The 13,974-nt window shown below is 40.1% G+C and overlaps 2 protein-coding genes across 2 annotated transcripts in view; both read right to left on the bottom strand.

Moving 5' to 3' along the window:
- Nucleotides 1–346: 346 nt before the first annotated feature.
- Nucleotides 347–7,351, bottom strand: LOC133466576 (cytochrome P450 2K1-like). The gene is made up of 9 exons (XM_061750431.1): nucleotides 6,967–7,351; nucleotides 6,716–6,878; nucleotides 5,454–5,603; nucleotides 4,868–5,028; nucleotides 4,534–4,713; nucleotides 3,494–3,635; nucleotides 2,251–2,435; nucleotides 934–1,075; nucleotides 347–743 (listed from the first exon to the last, which is right to left on the bottom strand). The coding sequence occupies exons 1-9, from the start codon at nucleotides 7,180–7,182 to the stop codon at nucleotides 559–561; spliced, it is 1,524 nt and encodes a 507-aa protein (XP_061606415.1). The 5' UTR covers nucleotides 7,183–7,351; the 3' UTR covers nucleotides 347–558.
- Nucleotides 7,352–8,137: 786 nt separating this feature from the next.
- Nucleotides 8,138–13,974, bottom strand: part of abca3b (ATP-binding cassette, sub-family A (ABC1), member 3b) — a 29,885-nt gene continuing 24,048 nt past the window's right edge. Inside the window, exons 27-31 of the mRNA XM_061750420.1 lie at nucleotides 13,720–13,907; nucleotides 13,226–13,396; nucleotides 12,218–12,414; nucleotides 12,047–12,120; nucleotides 8,138–10,809 (exon numbers count right to left, since the gene is read on the bottom strand). Coding sequence (XP_061606404.1) covers nucleotides 10,678–10,809; nucleotides 12,047–12,120; nucleotides 12,218–12,414; nucleotides 13,226–13,396; nucleotides 13,720–13,907 — 762 coding nt within the window. The 3' untranslated portion in view covers nucleotides 8,138–10,677. The remainder of the gene's footprint in view (nucleotides 10,810–12,046; nucleotides 12,121–12,217; nucleotides 12,415–13,225; nucleotides 13,397–13,719; nucleotides 13,908–13,974) is intronic.

A 13,974-nucleotide genomic window follows, 5' to 3' on the forward strand; every position in this document is an offset into this window, starting at 1 on the left:
AAGGGCAACAGGGTGCACGCCAAGTCACTAAAACATTTGGATGAACATGTCCCAAGTAACTTCACAAACTTGTTTTTTAACTGCACATTTGCACCTGAAATTACTTAAACAATATAGAATGTGAGATATAGATTTCTTATTGCATAGATGGTTTGGCCCGATCTTACTAATAAAATAAAAATTAAACAAAATACAAATTTTAACTTAAATTTGTTCCCCTCGATCCCAAAAATATTCCGGTAGTCCCGGGCATAATAATAATAATGTATTCTTTGCATTGTATATTGTCGCATGTAAAACTTTTTTATTGTCAGCCCTTGTTAACAAACTGATTTTCAAGACGAAATAAAGCCGTATAATGACAGTGTTTTATTTACGAAGATATCCATTTCAAATGCATGATGCATGTGCATACTTTGAAGAGAAAATAAATGACACATTGTGAAAACTGTGAATGTACAAGACTTGAGATACAATTTCATCATTCAGGTGAGCAATTAGAAAAATTAAAGTAAATCATTTGGATTTAAGGACCATTGTGAACTGCATTGCACGTGACTAGCGAGTGACAGCGCTCAGCCGGTGCGGCATGGGATTGAGGGTGAAGCCCACCAGGGGCTTCAAATCCAGCTCGTCCTCGGAAATTCCGGGTGGAGGAGTGAAGCGGAAGCGCTGGAGGAGGGACGTGAAGAAGAGGAAGAGCTCCATCCGGGCCAGGCCCTCGCCCAGACAAACCCGGCGGCCTGCAACAACCAGGGAAGCGGTTATGGGCAAGCTCTCGACCTCGCACACCCGCTCAGGTGCTTTCCCTCTCGTGACAGTCCACATCCCTAGCGCCAGCTTCGTTTGGACGCACAAACCTCTCCACCGCAGTAAGGTTAGGATTACCGTTGTAAAATCAGGAAACGGCAAATACAATGTGACTGCGTGTACCTGCAGAGAAGGGCAAAAAGGCATCCCTCTTGACGAAGTTACCCTCCTTATCCAGGAAGTGGGAAGGGTTGAAGGTGTTCGGCGTCTCCCATTCACTCTCATCATAGAGGGCAGAAGTAAGCAGAGGAATCACAGAGGTGCCCTGAATGTGAAGGAAACACCAAATGAGCTCAATTTGCATCCATGTATTGTATAGCACAGGTGTCAAACTCAAGGCCCTTGCCCCGGATCCCGATGTCGTTCGTATTTGGTGACCTGTCAAAGTTTGTCCTTCACTTGTGTTCAAAAGTAGCCATAAAATTGACAGTAGCAGGGGAAATTATGTGACGTGTGTGATCAAGACAACAACACAACAAAGGTAAGGGAAAGGAAATGCAACTGCGCCGTGCTCTAGCTACGTCGACTCTGTAAACAAACTCAGCGCAGCGAAACATCTGGCGAGCAGACATCAAGTAGGCGTAAAAAAACTAAGAAAAATAAATCTGCCCATTTACAAAAAAAGATTAGTCAATTCTAGTTTAAATGTATAGCCCTTAATCACAAAATCGTCTCAAAGGGCCTCACAGTCCCACAGAACAAAGATTAATGACATCCCCTGATCTAAATCCCCCAATCGGGCATGGAAAAACTCAAAGCCCCAAGTACAGCATTGTACTTTATCAAAACATACAGAAAAAAAAAAACACAATTTAATAGAATGTAAAGAATTTAACAGTTTGTGCATCATGATTTCATCGTGTATCTTGGGCTTGTCTTGTGTCTTGGCCAACAGGGGGCAGTATAATACATACATTACAAAAATACTACACAAGAGATTTGCTGATGAACCACAGAAGACCGCAGTAATAATGCAGTAATAGTAGTCAATTTTTCACAAACGATAAAGAACGTCTAAGGCGAAACACAAAACCTTCCATCTGCAGGACGTTCTGATCGCCGGATTTCACCTTTTTGAAAGAACACACTTTTTTTACGTTGTGCTCAAATATAACTTTTTTAAAAATGTTTATAACCACCGCAATAGCAATGCTAGTTTTGTACGCCCGTCTACGTATTTGTGTTAGCATTGAGCTAGCAGACTTTTGTACAGCAAAATTAGGTTAATTATACAATGTGCATTTCTTTTTTGTTTGTTTAGTTTTCTAGTAAACCTCATGTGGGCGTGGCAATAAACGGCTTAACGCAAACATGTGGCATCTTTTTTGCCAGCAAGTCAAAGCAAAAAAACTGGCAGAGAGCGACAGATGGAGATCGTATCTCAAAAAACCCACGCGTATGTGGTTTCACTGTTAGAACCGAAGTGAAGCAGGAAGTGACCTTTTCGATGAAGTAGCCCTGGAATGTGACGTCCTGGGTGGTTTGGTGCATAATGGCCATGGGGACGATGTTGGCGAATCTCTGTATCTCGTGGATGACGGCGTTGGTGTACGGAAGGTTCTTGCGATCCTCGACATCCATCAGGCGGCTTCCGACCACGCTGCTCAGCTCCGCGTGGACGCGCTCTGCAAGCAATCACATCTGTGACCTTCACACCACAGGACAATCTAGTGCAGTGTTCCGTTATGAATTTACAATATCAATAGTCCCGTATTATCGGTTGCATTCATTTTGCCGTCTCCCCCCACCCCAATTGGTTAATGAAAATGCATTTGATTAATAATTATTTATGTAGCTCATTAAATCATTGGTTAGTCAATTAATTGTAAAAACAAAACAAAAACATTAGTACAATAAATAATCTATTGTACTATCCTAGCACTGTAGAATTAACATTTTAAATTAATTTTATGAAATAAATAAATTGTAATTATAATATAATTGAAAAATTAGCGAATTATTTTATTATTAAAGTAAATTATACTCATATAGTAACTTTTTAATTTATTAAATAATTTGGTAATTCAGTATGATGAATTATGGTTAAAAATGAGTGAATTATTTCATTATTAAATGAACTATTATAATGTACCCATTTACTGTAACCGTTTGGTTGATTATTATAATTACTTTATTTCCAAATAAAATGTAAATGAATTATTTTATTTTACATACACATTTTAACTATTTTATTAAACAATTTCGTGATTGTTTATTTCATCCATCCATCCATTTTCCAAAACAGTTTATCCTCACTCGGGTTGCAGGTGTGCTGGCGCCTATCATATGTAATTAACTAAAATGAAAAATGAGTGACTTTTTACATGAATATTAAACTTATACTGTACATACATGTACATACTATTTTTTAAATGATTAAAGAATTAGGTAATCATTTTGAATACATGTAATTAACATTAAAAATGAGCGAATTCTTATTGTATTATTAAGATTTAAGAACTATTTTCCGTTTTTTTTAACCTCATCTAAAAATAACCTGGTCCATCTGTCCAGTTTAAAAATGAAGTGCAAATGTTAGCCCACAACAATGAACCTAACATAATGGGAGGAAGATGGACTACCCAGAGAAAACCCGCGCCAGCACAGAGTCAAACCCAGAACCTGCCGAGTATGATGCAAACACGCTAACCAGTACCGCACTGTACCGCTAACTTATATCTACCTTGTATTTGCGGGTATTTGGCCATCAGCAGCAAGGCCCATCGCAGCGTGGTGGCGGTGGTGTCGGTGCCCGCAGCGAACAGGTTGCCCACGACGAACATCATGTTCTTCTCATTGAAGTGGCTCTCTTCCACACACGCTTCCTACAGGACGTGGGAAAGGCCACATTTTGAATACGTAAATTTGGGCTCGCAAGTCAAGGCAAATCTCGGCCGATTGTGTGGCTCATATCTCGAGGCACAAGTGTATATCTGTCCTATATTGGTGGCCAAAGTGCACACCAGAATGATCAGCACAATGGCCACTGAAGTGTGACAAAAACTTTCTTAGGTAGCAATTTTATCAGTACACAATATATGTGGAGCATACAAAGGGCTGAAATTACTTTTTCAAGAGGCGGTTGTCACAAAAATACAAAAAAAAAGTAAATAAATCATGAAACAAAAACTATTTTTGATATGGGCTCTATAATCGCAGATTTTCACTTATTGCTCTGGAATGCATCGGCCACGATAAACAGGGATTCACTGGACTGTTTTACAATTATTTCTTTATTTTGTTTTAAATATATTTTGTCTCCCAGATGGCTTTACTTTCCCCCCCGACTGAAAAAAAAAAAACGAGCAATTGTGAACCTTCGATAAGATGGTGGAAAAGGTCGATCAGGGGCATTGCACAAACATCCGCCATTGCCAGTGTAACAATTTGGAGCGCCTTGCTAGTGGACAGGGGTCCTCGGTTTATGACGATATTAGAAAAAAAACATTTCAAGGTTACAAATGGCACACAATAAACTACTTTGGAGGGCGGCCTAAGAATACGCGGTCACACAGCAAAAGAAGGCACGCTCACTTACAGTCATACTAGATGTTTTATATTGGATTGTTTAATATCTGTGGTCTAGAAGTGTTTTTCATACAAATATTACTTTAATTCTGCATTCACTACTATGGTAGCATTGGTTTGTGATAAAGTGCAGCGCATAGTAACGGAGCACTGCCATAAACCGAGGACCCCCCCAAGTCACAGGTGCGGCCAAACCTCTTCTTTTTGCTTGCGGACGAAGAAGCAGTCGACCAGCCCCGTGCACATTTGGGGGTTGAGCTTCTCTTTCCGCTGGCGCAGAAGCTCTTGCACGTCCTTCATGGAGTCGTCACGGTTGCTGAGAACCATCCGCCGGTGTTTGACCCAACTCAACAACCGGGGGAACATGTTGTAAAGCTGCAACACAAACAAGAGGGATTGGAAATGTAAATCTTACAGCAGCGATTCCCAACAACTGCCTGTTGGGGTAGATAACACTTTCACTGTTATTTTTCCGCTGGCATAGAACATCGGGACAGGAAAAGAGAATAAATGCACAGATGGAACTCACCTGTATCTGGAATGAACCAGTCATACGAACGCTCTCATTGATTCGTTTCACCATAGCGATGAATCGACGATCGCTGTATTCGAATCTGTTCCCGTACACGATGGAGCAAATGATGTTGGATGTTGCATGACTCAACGGAGATGTCGTATCGAACGGTTGCCCTGAAAAAGACCGCAGTTTACTTTCAAGTTGCTGTCATTTCAAAACCATTTCCCCCCCCCCTCTCACGAAATAATGGACAATGAATTAGAACGTGCCTGCATGATCGTGCCCCGGCATTATAGTGTTTCAGTGTAGTCCGCTTTGAAGTGGCTCTGCATCTTCTAACTAGTGAAATGCTCATGCAGTGAACCCCCACCGAGAATCGCAAAAAAATTTAATAAATCCCAAATAACAACACCCCCCACTAAACCATTTTTGCGACTGCTGGATTGCATAAGACTGTGTACTGTACTTCATGAAGCCCATTAAATCGTTTTGCTGACAAGAAATGAAATAAGTGACTGAGTTTTCAAGTGCCCGTTAAAAAAGCGATAAACGATTCATTGTAACGGAGTTAAAAAGCATATACAAGTGAATGGTTCACCTTTATGACTCTCAAAAATGGGAATGAGATGGCGGCACTCCTCTAAGATTTTCTCTTCGGCAAGTCTTTTGCCCATGCCGAAGTCTCGCAGAGTACTCAGGGCAAAACGTCTCAGATCTTTCCACGAATCCCCATTGGCAAACAGAATGCCTGTGAAACATAGATATTTATACATATATTTTTTTTTTATATAAGCATTTACTGGTGATGTCATCATGAAACAAGTATTTTAAACAAAACGTAGACTGTTATATCCACTTCATTCCATCCATAATCAAGATCTATTAACAGCATAATGCTAAACGAAGGAATAATTAGGCTTCAATACAAGTAAGTAGATGATGATTATAATTTTTTTTTTTTACATATTTAAATTGTGCCCTGTGATTGACTGGAAACCAGTTCAGGGTGTACCCTGCTTCTCGCCCAAAGTCAGCGGAGATAGGCTCCAGCTCGCCCGCGACCCTAACCCTAACCACTATGGAAAATGGATGGATGGAAATTTTGTCTGAATTTTATTCTTGAATAATACGAGACAATCATTGATAATTCTGGGTGCTTTAGATCATGCTTTACAAAATTGTTCTGTACAAGGAAAAATATAAAATTGTAAAAATATATACTTTTTATGTGTGTTTCGGATAAGTATTTTTTTAAATATATACATTTTTTCAATCCATAAGTACTGCTTTAGGTTTCAGATAAAAAACATTACATCATAAAATCTGGAGCTGAAACACATACAAATATATATAATATATATAAAAAAATATAAAATATACTTGGGAAATTTTTTTTTTTTTTTTTTTAGACATGGTGTATTTAGAAATGCATATATTTTTATTTCATTATGATGATAATTATTATATTTCATATTTGTTTCCACTGGGAGAACTTATTTACCTGTTGTTTTACTACATTTCATATTTTCATATATGTATTACTATATTTCTTTTTATTTTTTTCCCCACTGGGATAAATTGTGTTATTTATTTGTAATTCTTTGCATTTTTAATGAAGTAATAAAACATTTTGGAGATAAAAATGTTTTTGTTGGACAGCAACAATATTAATTCTTTTGAAATCCTAAAGATAGAAAAAAAATCAAACTCAAACTGTATTTGTATATTTTTAATTCCTCAGGGTGCTGCCGATTATATATATATATATATATATTTCTATATTAATAGTTTTTCGGAACTGGCACAACTTCCCTTACCTGGGATTCAAATTTGTATGACAAATATAGTGAAAGGACTGACCATGACCATGATTGGAATCATGAAAAATGGGGGTGATGAAGCGCTCTCCAAACTCCACTGCGTGGCCGACCAGAGCCTCTTTGAGCACCTTGTATCCAGCCAGGACCACCACTTTTCTGGTGCCCATATAGACGGTGAATACAGAGCCGTGATGTTTTGCAAGCTGCAACAAAAGGAAGAAGAGGATAAAGAATTAGTTACACAATAACGTAAGAGGCGACATTTAGGTGAGGAGGGAGTTGCACATTTACCTGACACAGGGCTCTGTCGAGCCAGGTGAGATCCAGCTGCAGCAGGTTTCCAAGCAGCGGCAAGGGCCGAGGCCCCGGGGGCTCCTTCCTGCCATCCTGCGGCGAGCTGAAGCGTTGGGAGACGAAAGCCAGCAGGAACAGCGCGGTCACGCACGCCAGCACCGGCGTGGCGCTGGACGACAGCAATAGGGCCGAAGCGCCTTCCAATGCAGACATGTTGCCTTCAGGGGGACTCTGGTATTTATGACGCTCACACGGGCTGTCTTGCTCTCTTTTATCTGGAGAGCTCCTACTGCTTAGCCTTGCCCACTTTGGCTTGGAAGGGGAGCCTTTTGCACAGTCATTAACATTTACAGGTGTTCAAGTGGCTTGGCAACGTACAGAGAGGTTAACCCTTTGAATTGAATGCAATGAAAACAACAGCAGCTTATGCTTTAAACTAAAGACAACAAAAGAAGAGAAAACATATACAATAAAAATAATACAATACTATATATCAACACGATTTATAACAACAATAGGAAGACGAATATGACTAAGAATAACAGTAAAAATAATGAATGTGTCCCTGGTTATTAAGATCATAAATTGTAGCCACCGGCTCATTAAATTAGCGGGTAATAAATGTTTACTAATAATATAAAAATGTTCGCTTAGACCCAAAAAACATTCCAAATGGGGATACAACTTTGCCTCATTTTAGTTGAGGAGTATAAATTGTAGTCATTCACCTACTGAAGAAGAAAGTAAAAGAAATCAAATACAATTAAATAAAAATGATCAATTACATTTGTACCCTTTGGTCCAGAAAATATTTCCAATGGGATAATACTTTACCGTTTTTGTTACTATAAATATTGTACAGTGTAGCCATTCACTTATTAACGCATTCACCGCCATTAACGGCTTTAGAAGTCAAATATCCAGGTTAACTGGGAAGGCTGGCAGTGAATGAGTTAAAGAAGAATGCAAAATAAATACAATAAAGGATGAATTACATTATCCCCTTAGATGCAGAACGCATTCCAAATAGGGACAAAACTGCCCTTTTTTTTTTTAAAGCTATTAAGCTCATTATTGCTAATAAATAAAAAATAATAATGGATCATTTCAAACCAGCATCTCAGTTCAACAATGTGTGCTTCACAGAAAAACAGCATGTTTGCTCCCATTTGCATAGAGCGTTATTTAATGTAAAAAGGAAGATGCATACATATACAGTCAACAGGATGAGCTCCATACAGTTACAATGATGTTAATATTCCCTTATTAAATATCATACAGCATATCTCAACATCAGCAGTCCAACCCCCCCCCCTTCCTTTTCTACGACCAACTAATATTCCCTTTTGATTCACGTCGTACATAGAAGTGATGACATGTGCAAAATACAATTCAAGAAAATTGGAAAAAAAGTGTAAAAAAAATGAGCAGTTACGTGTGTTAAATAATCTTTGTGGAATGTCAGACTTTAGCTCTGCAAAAGCATCTCATGCTGCCAACAGTGGATTGCTGCTTTTTTTTTTTGCTTGGTAAATACATTCATCTCATATCTGCCACTCAGTCACACACACGATGGATGATAGTGCGCATCAGCGATAAAGAGGGTGAGATTACGACTGTCACAATTCCTAGGAAAGGATTAGGAAAACATATCTATTTAGGAAAACATACCTATTTAAAAGTACAAAGAAGGAATAGGCTCTGAATGCGGATTAAAAGAGGAATAAACAGCAGTCTGGTCATTTCCCGTTAGCGAAAGGCATCTATTCTGGAATATCTATGACAAGGTTGGGGTGTTTGAAGTGGAAAATGCAGTTTACATTAAACATGAGGCATTTGCAGCTTGTCCAGAAGCACATAAACTCTCTATTAACTCTATTGTAGTCTATCAGACATTGACTTAAAAGCAGATCAATTCTGTGTTGTCATATACATTACAGTATATTCCATCTAACCCTCACATGCACACAAACAGGTTGATGTGTTGTTGTTTTGGCGTACCATAGCCATCATGTTTTAAAGGAGCACACGTTTAGAAATATACAGTGGAACCTGCAAAGTCGATGCCAGTTTGTTCTAAATTCATTTTTTATCCCTCATAGGAAATACAGTGGTAACTCCACTTACAACTGACGACACACACCAAACTAATGCCCATTGAATTAAAGCACTGAATCATGCTGCATGGCGCTTGTAATCTGATCCCGGCATAAACCATTAGGCACTGTGCTTCACACTGTTGGTTCCAGCTGTGGAAGCAGCGCAAAGCATTATGGGAATTAGGACTGGCAGAACCCCTTCTGCTTCCCAGAATTATTTGCAGAAGAAAAATCAAGCTAAACATTGCTCTTTTCTTGCATTTCTTCCTGTCCACATTGTTAAGAGTGTGTGCATTAGCTATACGTCTGGCTACGTTGGTATTTATTTCATGACATACTTGGCAAATAAAGATGATTCTGATTCTGATGAAACTCTGACTGTGGCTTGTGCGTTAAACAGTGGCATTTCGGGCAAGTTAGTTACATCTTTAAGCAACCTGGTGACTCACCAAATGTATTGAGTAGAAATTGCTCAGTAAGATTTCTATTTCTGCAAATGCATAGAGCCTATTTGTCCTTATGCGAGTCATTGCGGTCACATCATAATCAAAAAGCCAGTAATGCCAATTGTAAAAGACAATGTGCAGGTGAGTAACTGAGTGCAGTCGCTCACCTGCACGCAGTCTGACTGACATACTGATCACTGACAAAAATATGCGAAGCACTGAATACAGAATAAGTGAACCGCGATATAGCAAGGGATCACTAAAATAGTGTTTCCCTTCATTTCAGTATGGAACGATGCTTTGGTTTTGAGTGACGAATGTGATCACAAAACTAATTAACCTCAAAAGTCGAGGCACCACTGTATAGCTAAGTGTTAATTAATTGTATTGGTCATTGTACTGAGTAGCTGGACACGCGTGTGAGTGTTCTACGGTTATCGACACACTTTTTCTGTTTGCCATGAATTTGCGGAGACAATCCTTCAGATGCTCACGGAGCTGAAGTTTCAAAGGATCTGCTGATTTGGACTTTTTGTCGCCTGCTTTGTACCATTTTAGGGGTGTTCCACTTTGGAGGTTCCACCGTACCAGACCGGATGTTGACATGATACAACGTTCTGCTTTTTCAGGTGCCATGCTGTCAGCCAATCAACTCTTACGCATGCAACAAAAACTTGAACCATCTGACCTTTTTTTGTGTAGCATGAACACATCACATGATTTTGCACCTGGCAAAGTTTAGAGGCTTGAAACAAAGGGCATAAAACACAAGAAATAACCCTCATTGGTTAGATAAGGCTTTGAGGTGTGCAACAATCATTAACATATCAAACAGTGGTTCTTTTTTAATTTTTTTTCCTCCATAAGTCCTTTGAAACATGATCACGTCTTAAAATAAGATTTTAAATAATACACACACACACAAACAAACACACTTGGACGCAACTCCACAGCAATGCATGATATCATTGCCTTTGAACTTACTAAAAAGATAATAAAAAGGGGCAGCGCTGAGAATCCAAACCAGTCCCAGTCTGTTACGCAACTGTGGTGCGGCGCAATGGCAGACTGCCAGTGTCAAGTCCATTTAGTCACTCACACAGGAATAAGGGGAAAGGACAGACGGATGTCGGACGGGTGTCGAACAGGTTTAGGGGCGGGCCTTACTTCCTCCTGCTTTCCGTGCAGTGTTGGAACTGAGCAAAGCTGAGGAAGACCTGCTCCAGTGAGATCTGGCTCACGCAGTAGTCCTCGATGTTGTACTTCTCTTTGGCTGCCTCCAGGGTGCCAAACACCTTCAGAAAGGACACATAGGGCGTGAGGTTTTTATATTTTCATATTAACTACAATTCGTTCATTTAAAAACAATATATTATTTGAGGGCATTACTTGATCGTAAAAATGCATTGTAATAAATCAGGACCATTAATAAACACCTTACCCCTAAAGATGATTAAGTAAATAATGATGAAATACTGAACATTTACCATCTAATTCTGCCTTTACCAAGCTAATCATGTTCAATTTTGATTGGCACTTTCAGAGTACTAATATCTTAATAATATGTTTCGTATTGCGACAACATACTCCATCCATCTTCTTTATCGCTTATCCTCACTAGGGTCGCGGGCGTGCTGGAGCCTATCAAAGCTATCTCCGGGCGAGAAGCGGGGTACACCCTGAACTGGTCGCCAGCCAATCGCAGGCACATAGAAACAAACAACCATTTGCACTCACATTCACACCTACGGGCAATTTAGAGTCTCCAATCAACCTACCACGCATGTTTTTGGGATGCGGGAGGAAACCGAAGTGCCCGGAGAAAACCCACCCAAGCACGGGAAGAACATGCAAACTCCACACAGGCGGGGGGCGGGATTTGAATACCGGTCCCCAGAACTGTGAGGCTGATGTGCTAACCAGTCGGCCACCGTGCCGGCGCTACAACATACTGAGCGGTAATAATATTTTGCCCTCTTAAATACAGTGCTGCCTTGTGATTCGAGTGACCCAACTTACAACCCGTCCTTCAGACAATTTTTTTTGCTTTGACTTGTGAGCAAAGAGCGCCGCCTGGTGGCAGTGAATTCAAGTCAACTCACTGCACAACGAGCAGCCGTTTGGGCAGACAATGAACGACAATGAAGGAGCAGAATTGTCCAATGAATTGAAGCAAAAAAAGGCAAAAACTGTTTAATTCTTTACGTTCTTTTAGTTATGTCATTACTGTATGTTTTTTTTATAAAGTACAATATTATTGAGAGATGTTTTTCTTATTAAAAACACTCCAAAAGGTTTTGTTGGCTGAAACAGATTAATGGGATTTTCATTCGTTTCAGTGAGGAAAGATGATTTGAGATGAGTATTTTAAGTTATGAGCATGGACACAGAAAAAAATAAACTCATATCTCAAGGTACCACTATTACAAACACGCCTCATTACGAAGCACTGGGCTTACGGTTTGCATTGGATCTCATCAAATGAGGGAACTTTAACCCAAGCTCAGGTGCACATTTGACTGTTTACACTACCTGGGCCCAGGTTAGCGTCCTGTCCATCAAGTGATAGTGGACCATTCCCTGGTGTTCATCCTTCAGTTGACTTCCTGTAAGAGAGGACGAATCACGGCTCAATGTATGAAGCCACCAAATAGTGACAAAAATAGGACGAAGTGAAGAATTTCTGTTCATTCAAGGTCGGACCTGGGAAGGTGCTTTCGATGAAGTCTTTAAAAAGCTTAAGGTCACTGTCGTCCAACTCGGCCTCTACGTGCACTTTAGCCAGCAGCGTGTAGCCGCTGCCGAACTTGCTCTTCAGGTGCTGCGGACTCCCGAGGCACTTGAACTGCCCGTTGACCATCACGGCCAGTCTGGTGCACAACGCCTCGCATTCCTCCATACTGCGGTAGGAAGCACGTTTGGTCAGACACAAGACACACTTTCTTGACTTCTTGATTATTTCGAGTCCTTCTGTTTGTCTTAATTGTGCAAAGTGGATGTTATCATTAACAACTGGCGACCCCAATTAGTTTCTTTTTTTTTTTTACTTTGTAGATTATTTCAAGTCACTGCATTTATTTATAGTATGCTTGGTGTCAGTTACTATGAAAAACTGGCAAGGACAGTAATCGTATGACACATCGAAGTTGACCAATGATGTCCCAACTGTTCTGTCTACCAAAGTGTACTGAGCTTGAGCACTCACATGAGCTAAACGTGTCTGACTTTAGCTGTCCAGTGGGCATAAGCACGGTTCAAATGGTCCAGCACATGGGTGTGCAAAGTATGGCCCTCTCCGTTCTTCAATCTGGCCAACCGAGCATTTATATGATCAAAACTCCTCTCATATTTCTTATTAGTTGTCATTCATTTGTCTTTCCACCCCTAAAATGGGTTTATTCAAATGTACTTTTTATTTATTTGTCTGATTAATTAACAGGGTAATTTATTGTGAATAACAAAACAAAGAGTAAAATTAACAATGCTACACATACTGCCAATTTAATATATTTTCATTTAATTTATTAGATAATTGGTTAACTAAACACAACTGAATTATAAACCATTTCTAAAATTTAAAACTAAAACTGTTGTACAGAAACCTTGGACACACACACGCACAGACATATATAACCTTCTGAGTCAGCTCATGGTTTTATTTATTGCATCACTCATGGCTCTAAGCCAGTACGCCCTTCGAGGCTCGCTCACCTATGCGATGTGATGATGATGGCCTTGCCAGACTCCCGCGTGCGCGTCACAGCATCCCACAGCAGCCTCCTGGCAACAGGATCCATCCCGGTGGAGGGCTCATCCAGGAAGATGACCGGAGGTCCACCAATGAGAGCCATGCCGGCGCTCAACTTCCGCTTATTGCCACCGCTGCGTGTGCATTGCAGCAATTACACATGTGCTACATTAGCTACTTGTGCTAGCTTTGCTAGCTCTTGTTAAAGTCCCATGGACTAGGGGCTTTTTTTTAGATTAATCGGAGTTTATTGTTTAGGATGATTTTGTTCGGGGGAGATAGTTTTAGGTGCTCCTATAAATCAAAGCACGTCCTCCCCGACATGCATTGTTTGCACTAACAAACGATTTCTATTAAAATCAGAAACATGCTGGTTACTTAATTTGAAGCCCTAGGTCAAACTTTGTATTATTTATAAAAAAAAACAAAAAAAAAAAACATTGATATTTAGTCTCACCTGAAGCTGCGTACGAGTTTATCCGCGTGCGGCTCCAGCAGCAGAGACCTCAGCACGTTCTCCACGCAGCCCGACACGTACTTTTCGGGTATTCCTCGCAGTCTGGCGTACATGCTCAGGGTTTCCCTGCCCGTCATGTGGTCCAACACGGCGTCAAATTGAGGACAGTAACCAATGCGCTGTTGCACCTATACAACATGAGATAAATGCATTTAAACGTGGCAAATCTGCATTAGAAGCAGACGTATAGGCCCA

This window comes from Phyllopteryx taeniolatus, chromosome 16 (genome assembly GCF_024500385.1).
Source record: "Phyllopteryx taeniolatus isolate TA_2022b chromosome 16, UOR_Ptae_1.2, whole genome shotgun sequence".
Lineage (NCBI taxonomy): Eukaryota > Metazoa > Chordata > Actinopteri > Syngnathiformes > Syngnathidae > Phyllopteryx > Phyllopteryx taeniolatus.

What these genes read in the sequence shown, in the direction of transcription:
- LOC133466576 (XM_061750431.1), bottom strand. Translation starts at nt 7,182, where the DNA reads ATGTCTGCATTGGAAGGCGCTTCGGCCCTATTGCTGTCGTCCAGCGCC. An exon ending in TCGACAGAGCCCTGTGTCAG is followed by an intron (nt 6,879 to 6,966) that starts GTAAATGTGCAA and finishes CTTTTGTTGCAG; the next exon opens with CTTGCAAAACATCACGGCTC. An exon ending in TCCGCAAGCAAAAAGAAGAG is followed by an intron (nt 3,636 to 4,533) that starts GTTTGGCCGCAC and finishes CACGTCCTGTAG; the next exon opens with GAAGCGTGTGTGGAAGAGAG.